The sequence below is a fragment of the Quercus suber genome, unplaced genomic scaffold (assembly GCF_002906115.3).
Source record: "Quercus suber isolate HL8 unplaced genomic scaffold, Cork oak 2.0 scaffold_1133, whole genome shotgun sequence".
In the NCBI taxonomy this organism is placed as follows: Eukaryota; Viridiplantae; Streptophyta; class Magnoliopsida; order Fagales; family Fagaceae; genus Quercus; species Quercus suber.
This window is the reverse complement of record NW_027070536.1, coordinates 66,325-74,673: the sequence shown is the minus strand read 5'-3', so window position 1 is coordinate 74,673 and position 8,349 is coordinate 66,325. Positions and strand designations below refer to the sequence as shown.

The following is an 8,349-nucleotide window of genomic DNA, read 5'->3' as shown; positions in this document are numbered from 1 at the left end:
CCCCCCCCCCCCCCAAGCCTTGGTTTTGTTTTTGAAAAAAATATTATTATATACATAGGTACCAATTTTAGCAATTTTGTTCTATAAAAGTATACTTAACCCTCACTTAACAATATCATTGATTTTTTTAAGAGTAATGTTATAATCACAAATGTTTTTACAAATTGTTGTGGTAGTAAATTCTTATTGGTTTACATTTGGATACACCACTTACATTACTTTTTTACTTACTTATAACCACTTACTACATTAGTAATTAGTAAAAAAAATTGTAACTTTAGCATTTTTCTCCTTTTAAAAGACCATAAAAAATTTTATAGATCTAAAATCTAAAACAAAATATACAATCCCAAAAAAATTATTCCAACAACAAAATTATCAATAGTAAAACTAAAAACAATTAAACTCAATTAACCAATTTCACCAAAAACAAACAAACTAGCTCTTTAAAATTTTTTAAACAAAATAATTTTGTCTTTACCAAGGAGAAGGCGCACACAGCAAAAACAAAAAAAAAAAAAAAAAAATCTTTTAGCGATTAAGTAGCACTGGAGGCTAGAGCTGTTGCATACAATCAAAAGCAAAGCTGCCCTCCTAACTTAAAGTTCTAGCACCATCCTTGTGTGTGGGTGCCTCACACCTTATCATGATGTAATCAAATCCCGAACTCATCCTTGGTGAAACGTAAACCAATTTTTATCCACATAATTATTTTAAAATAAGAAGGGTTTCATTTCTTATTTTATTTTTCCTTTTAAAAAAAACTTTAAATAAGTGGCAGCTTCTTCATTTTTCAAAGCTCATGATTTTCGATACAAAATTTCAAAACTAATCTTTTTTATCTTTTTTTTTTTCCTAAAAATCCATCTGAATGGGCATCGGATTGGAGGGGTAAAACATAGGTTTTACACCACATCCTTATAGAATTTAATCTCTAATTAAAAATATTTATAATTATATATATATATATATATGAGTTTAAATTATACCTGGTATAAGAGTTACATATTTTTTAAGTTATAGATGAGTTTTACTCTCTCTCTCTCTCTCTTTTATTTTTTTTGGATATACACATGAGGTCAAAGAATTGCATTTTTACTCACAAGTGAAATTTTAATCGGGGCGTTATAACTTCAAGATTCACCATTCACATTGAAGGACTATAATGAAGGAAAAGGGACCCATTTTTGTGACTACTTGTAGTCCACTGAGTGCGGGTCTAGTCGCAATTATAGGCTCATTCATTTAGTACAAGGCAATGTGCTTAGGAAGGTGTGCATTGATTTTTGATCCTACTAGGCCCTCTAATAAGTCTAGTGGTACATCATCTTTCACAACTATTAACATGATATGTTGCGATTAGTGCATAATAAAAGTGGTATTAATGGTGAATTTTTTGTTTCATTTGGGACATTCATCGAATAACACAATATATCCTTTTTTTTTTTTTTTTTATTGTAAACATTAATTGGATTTCATTGATACAGACTAAGGTCCAAAGAGATTACATCATGCAAGATCTGAGGTTCAATTTGGGGAGGAGTGTCCTCAACCCATGTTACAGAATCTGTTACATTTTTTGCATTCCTAGCTAGTAAGTGAGCAACTGCATTAGCGTTTCTTCTGGTATGCACGACCTTCCAGTAGTTGAATTGTAACAACAGCCCCTTCCCGCCCTCAACGATCTTCAGTATGGGGAGAGCAAGGGGGTGGAGCCATTTAAGGCATGAATGACTAATTGAGAGTCACTTTCCACCACTATGTCCTTCAACCCCAGGTCCTATGGTAGAAGGAGGCCTGCTTCTATGGCTTTTGCTTCTGCTTCTAGGGCCTCCATTTGGAAGTCTACTCTCTTGCACATGGCACCAATGATTTGCCCTTTGTCATTTCTTATGACTACCTTAACACCACAGTAGTATAGGTCTTTGAACACGGCAATGTCTGTATTGATCTTGTACTTCCCATGGGAAGAAGGGTTCTAATGCTTTATTGTAGGAGCAGGAGGGATTCCATTCCGGTGAACAGGCATAGAGGCACACACTTCATCCTCATATTTTTGAGCTTCTCCTACTATGGTTTTCCCCCGTTTACAAACACCCCCATGCTGAACTGAATTTCTATTATTCCACAAACTCCATGCCGTGATAGCAAAACCTTCCCAATTCTTTTCCCCTGGTGTTTTCATCAATAGCCACACCACATTTAGAAAGTCCTTTGGGGGCTGACTTAGGTTGGGAAGTTTGAGTTTTGTTTCTGTAACGACTCAAGGAAAAATGCTAGCCACATCTACGCTATATCTCAAAAGGACTAGTCACAATTGAGGTTCGTTGCAATTGTTAATAAAACCCAATTTAACCTAGTAAATACCCAATGTGGGACTCATCACACACACACACACACACACCACAATCAATCAAATTGGGGCATCATAATCTCCCCCACTTAAATCCCTAATGTCCTTGTTAGGGCCCACTTTTTGGAGTAGTCTCTTTGAGCCCACACAAGGTTACTGGACTAGCTCTGATACCATATGTAACGACCCAAGGAAAAGTACTAGTCACGTCTAAGTTATACCTCAAAAGGACTAGTCACAATTAAGATATAGCACTGATGTGACTAGCGTTTTTCCTTGAATCGTTACATATGGTATCAGAGTCGGCCCGGTAACCTCGTGTAGGCTCAAAGACACTACTTCAAAAAGTGGGTCCTAACGAGGATGTTAGGGATTTAAGTGGGGGAGATTGTGATACCCCAATTTGATTGATTGTGTGGTGTATGTGTGTGTGATGAGTCCCACATCGGGTATTTACTGAATTGAACTAGACTTTATTAACAATTGCAATAAACCTCAAATGTGACTAGTCCTTTTAAGATATAGCGCAGATGTGGCTAGCGTTTTTCCTTGAGTCATTATATATGGTATCAGAGCCGACTCGGTAACTTTGTGTGGGCTCAGAGACACTACCCCACAAAGTGGGCCCTAACGAGGACGTTAGAGATTTAAGTGGGAGAGATTGTGATACCCCTATTTGATTGATTGTGTGATGTGTGTGAGTGTGTGATGAGTCCCACATTGGGTATTTACTGGATAGATTTGGACTTGATTAACAACTATAAGGAGTCTCAATTGTGACTAGTCCTTTTGAGGTATAACGCAGATGTGACTAGCGTATTTCCTTGGGTCGTTACATATGATTGTGATGCCCCAATTTGATTAATCGTGTGGTGTATGTGTGTGTGATAAGTCCCACATCAGGTATTTATTGGGTTAAACTGGACTTTATTAACAATTGCAAGGAACCTCAATTATGACTAGTCCTTTTGAGATATAACACAGATGTCATTAGCGTTTTTCCTGAGGTCGTTACATATGGTATCAAAGCCAGCCTGGTAATCCCGTATAGGCTCAAAGACACTACCCTATGAAATGGGCCCTAACAAGGACGTTAGGAATTTAAGTGGGGGAGATTGTGATGCCCCAATTTGATTGATTGTGTGATGTGTGTAAGTATGTGATGAGTCTCACATTGGGTATTTACTGGGTTGAACTAGACTTTATTAACAATTGCAAGGAGCCTCAATTATGACTAGTCCTTTTGAGGTATAGCACAGATGTGGCTAGTGTTTTTCCTTGGGTTGTTACAGTTTCATTCTAGGTTTCCTTCGCAATCAAGCATCCCCACAAAATGTGACCCGCTGATTCACTCTCACCACAAAGGTCGCAATTGTCTTCCTTCAAGACCTTTCGGTTTAGCATACATTGTTTTGTAGGGAGCACATTCTTACAAGCTCTCCACATGAAGTGCTTTACTTTGTTTGGGAACTGTAGCTTCCATACAACCTTCCATATCGTAGTCATTTTGGAGCCAGAGCATTCTTATCAAGCATTGCATATGCCAAAAGATGCTTTTTTTTTTTTAGCATTTCTAACCCAAAAACATGCTCCATCAAAGATTGCATATACTAAAAATTTTGCAATATTGCTACAGTGCGCTCTAAAAAATGAGAGTGCACTATAGCACAATGCTATCATTTTTTAATACTTTTAATTCTCTCTCTCCTTAGACTAAAACTTAGACTCCTTTCTCACTCTCACTCTTTCTATCTTTCTCTCTATTTCTCACTAAGTTAGAATCTGAGACTCCGGTGAGAAATTTCTTCAAATATGGGTTTGTGATTTGACACTGGTGACTCCAATCTCCGGCCTTCCGATTTGTTGAAGATGTCGGAGGCAGAAATCCATGCCGAGATGATGAAGCGACATTCTAGGCTATCAATGGATTTCGTTAAGCTCTAGCTCAGCGTTCACTGGACTTCGGTAATCATTCTGGGTTTTGTTTCTTTTTGTTATTTCTTTGTTGGATTACTATGGAGAGGGTAATCAATCTAGGTTTGGTGGCATTGATGTTCAAATGGGGCTTGGTGGTCAACCATGGAGCACGGGTCAGAGCATGATTGAAGGAGTAGTGGTCCGATTTGGTTGATTTGGTTTGTGGGTTTTTTTTTTTTTTTAGCACAGATGTGGCTAGTGTTTTTCCTTGGGTTGTTACAGTTTCATTCTAGGTTTCCTTCGCAATCAAGCATCCCCACAAAATGTGACCCGCTGATTCACTCTCACCACAAAGGTCGCAATTGTCTTCCTTCAAGACCTTTCGGTTTAGCATACATTGTTTTGTAGGGAGCACATTCTTACAAGCTCTCCACATGAAGTGCTTTACTTTGTTTGGGAACTGTAGCTTCCATACAACCTTCCATATCGTAGTCATTTTGGAGCCAGAGCATTCTTATCAAGCATTGCATATGCCAAAAGATGCTTTTTTTTTTTTAGCATTTCTAACCCAAAAACATGCTCCATCAAAGATTGCATATACTAAAAATTTTGCAATATTGCTACAGTGCGCTCTAAAAAATGAGAGTGCACTATAGCACAATGCTATCATTTTTTAATACTTTTAATTCTCTCTCTCCTTAGACTAAAACTTAGACTCCTTTCTCACTCTCACTCTTTCTATCTTTCTCTCTATTTCTCACTAAGTTAGAATCTGAGACTCCGGTGAGAAATTTCTTCAAATATGGGTTTGTGATTTGACACTGGTGACTCCAATCTCCGGCCTTCCGATTTGTTGAAGATGTCGGAGGCAGAAATCCATGCCGAGATGATGAAGCGACATTCTAGGCTATCAATGGATTTCGTTAAGCTCTAGCTCAGCGTTCACTGGACTTCGGTAATCATTCTGGGTTTTGTTTCTTTTTGTTATTTCTTTGTTGGATTACTATGGAGAGGGTAATCAATCTAGGTTTGGTGGCATTGATGTTCAAATGGGGCTTGGTGGTCAACCATGGAGCACGGGTCAGAGCATGATTGAAGGAGTAGTGGTCCGATTTGGTTGATTTGGTTTGTGGGTTTTTTTTTTTTTTTGCTGTGGGTTGTGGTCCGATTTGGCCCTGGTTTGTGGGTTTCTTTCCTTTTTTTCTTGCTGTGGTTGGTGGTGATTTGGTCCGATTGCCAGTGGCTGGTGGTGGCGATGGTGGATGGATGTGGTGGTTGGGGTATGGGTGGGTGTATGTGGTGATCGATAGTGATGAGAATAATTGGGTTGAGAAATAGAGAGACAGAGGAAAGAGAGAGGAAAAATAAAAAATGAATAAAAAATAATAAAGAAATAATATTTAAATAGAATATTAAAAAAAATAGAAGTTTTGATGGAAGTGATATTGTAAAGTGGTGTGTTATATGTTATAAAATTGGATTTTGAGATGATAAATGCTAAATTTTTTGCAATCCTTAATAAGAATGCTCTCATATCCCTTTGTGTCAGCGAGATGTTTAATAGCTACTTTGTAGGCACTCTTCACCGTAAATATGCCATTTGGGGACTTTGCCCAGGCCTGGGAGTCTAATAGGTTCATAGGGCTGATTGGGATACTTAGGATAGCCTTGGCTTTGTGAGGGAGGAAGGTGCTTCTTATCAAAGCGACATCCCATTCAGCTTGTTCCTACATAATGAGGCTTGCCACTCTTACATCCCTTCCCATTGAGGTTCTCGGTGTTATTATTTTGCCTGACTCCGTGGAAAGGAGCCATTTCTCATCCCAAATTTTAATGCTTCTCCCATCACTAACAACCCACTTGGTCCCTTCCTTGATCATTGGTTTGGTAGCCACAATGCTTCTCCATATATAGGAGGGATATCTTCCAACCTGAACGTCCATGAAGGAGGATTTCACAAAGTATTTTGCTTTCAGCACTTTATGGATCAGTGAATTTGGGCTTTGTTGTATTCTCCAACCTTGCTTGGCTAAAGGGAAAGGTTGAACGCTCTTAAATCCCTAAACCCCATGCCCCCCTCTACCTTCGGCTTGCACAGATTCTTCCATGACACCCACGCCATCTTTCTTTCCTTTCCTTTCTGCCCCCACCAGAGCCCCCTCACCATTGAGTTTATTTCTGAGCATAGAGAATCGGGTAGCATGAAGCAATTCATAGTATATGTCGGTGTGGCCTACGCAATTGCCTTTATAAGTATTTCCCTACCAGCTTTGGACAATAATCCCCCTTTCCAACCAGTGATCTTCCTTTTCACTTGGTCTTTTATGCGGTTGAAGGCCTTTTTCTTGCATCTGCCTACCATTGGGGGTAAACCCAAATACTTTCCATGTTGTTGGACAATTTGGGCTCTAAAGGTGTCCTTTACAAAATTCTAAATATCTTCTTTTGTGTTCTTGATAAAAAACAATAAGGTTTTCTCCCTATTAAGCTTTTGCCCCGACTCTTTTTGATAAACTTCCAACACCAAGGTCACTTGCCTACACTCCTCCCTAGTTGTTCTACAAAATATGATGCAATCATCTGCAAAGAATAGGTGTGAAATCAAGGGTGCTTGTTTACTCACAGTTGACAACCCCTCGACACAAAAAAGGAACAAATACGGGGATATTAGGTCCCCTTGGCGTAACTCCCTAGATGGGATGATTGTTCCTCTTGGCACCCCATTAATAAGTACCGAGAAGGATGCCGTGGTCATGAACATCATGATTAAGGAGATCCATCTTTCTTCAAAACCCATCTTTCTCATCATTGACCCAAGAAAATCTCATTTAACTCGGTCGTAGGCTTTGCTCATGTCTAATTTAATGGCCATAAGCCCTTCCTTTCCCTTTTTTATTTTGGCTATGGAGTGCATGGTTTCAAAGGCCATAACTACATTATCTGTTATTTGCCTCCCCGAAATGAAGGCACTTTGTGCTTTATTGATCACTTTATGCAAAATATTCTTCAACCTATTTGCCAGGACCTTTGATATTATCTTATAGATTACGTTGCATAGGCTTATTGGGTGGTATTTGGTTATCTTTTGGGAGTTTTTGGTCTTAGGGATTAAGAAAATATATATACCCCTTGGCATAAAGCCTGTGTTTAAGGCCTGCAGTACACAATTTGATAGACTAGGACCAACAATTTCCCAATATTTTTGATAAAAGATAGGGGACATACCATCGGGGCCCAGTGATTTTGTGGGATGCATTTGTTTGAGCGCAATCCAGACTTCTTCCACCGTAAACTCCTTTAGAAGCGCATTGTTCATCTCTGGGGTTACCCTTTTATCTATAGCCTCCATGCTTGCCTTGAAGTTGGAAGGTTGGTTTGAGCTAAAGATTGTAGAGAAGTAGTCTAGAATGATCTTTTTCACTGCCTCACTCTCTTCTTGCCACACACCCCCATCATCCATGAGACCCCCTATCTTGTTCTTTCGTTGCCTTTGACTAGCCTTGGCGTGGAAGAACTTCGTGTTCTTGTCCCCATTTTGCAGCCAACACACTTAGGTTTCTATGGTCACCCTAACATGAGTAAATGGCAAAGCTCCAAGCAATTGATTGAAGCCCTTAACGCTCAATGCAAGATGCCATGGTTGGTATGTGGGGATTTCAACGAAATCATGCATCTAGACGAGAAGATAGGAGGGAAAGAAAGAGATGTTGATTAGATGAAGGATTTTAGGGAAGCACTTAGTAGGTGTGGTCTGTCTGATTTGGGTTTTGTTGGGCCAAGTTTTACTTGGTGTAATGGAAGGTTTGGGGATCAACGCACGCTGCTTCGCTTCGACAGAATGGTAACAAATGATGAATGGATAGAGCTGTTTCCTAAGGCAAAGGTACATCATGTTTCAATGTCGGCATCGGATCACTGCCTTCTAGCAATGTTCCTCAAATAGAACCAGCAAGGCAAGTGAGGAAAAAAATCGATTTTTGTTTGAAGCTATGTGGACAAGAGAGGAAGAGTGTAGGGAAATCACTGAGTTGTCTTGGGACCCATATATGGAGGACTCCTCTCGGCCTATCCAAGAGAGA

At 39.2% G+C, this 8,349-nt stretch overlaps 1 protein-coding gene across 1 annotated transcript in view; it reads left to right on the top strand.

Annotated features, from left to right (window-relative positions):
- Positions 1–8,108: 8,108 nt before the first annotated feature.
- LOC112014005 (WAT1-related protein At2g39510) overlaps positions 8,109–8,349 on the top strand; it is a 19,525-nt gene continuing 19,284 nt past the window's right edge. Inside the window, 1 exon segment of the mRNA XM_024046382.2 lies at positions 8,109–8,153. Within this exon segment, the coding sequence (XP_023902150.2) occupies positions 8,109–8,153 (45 nt within the window).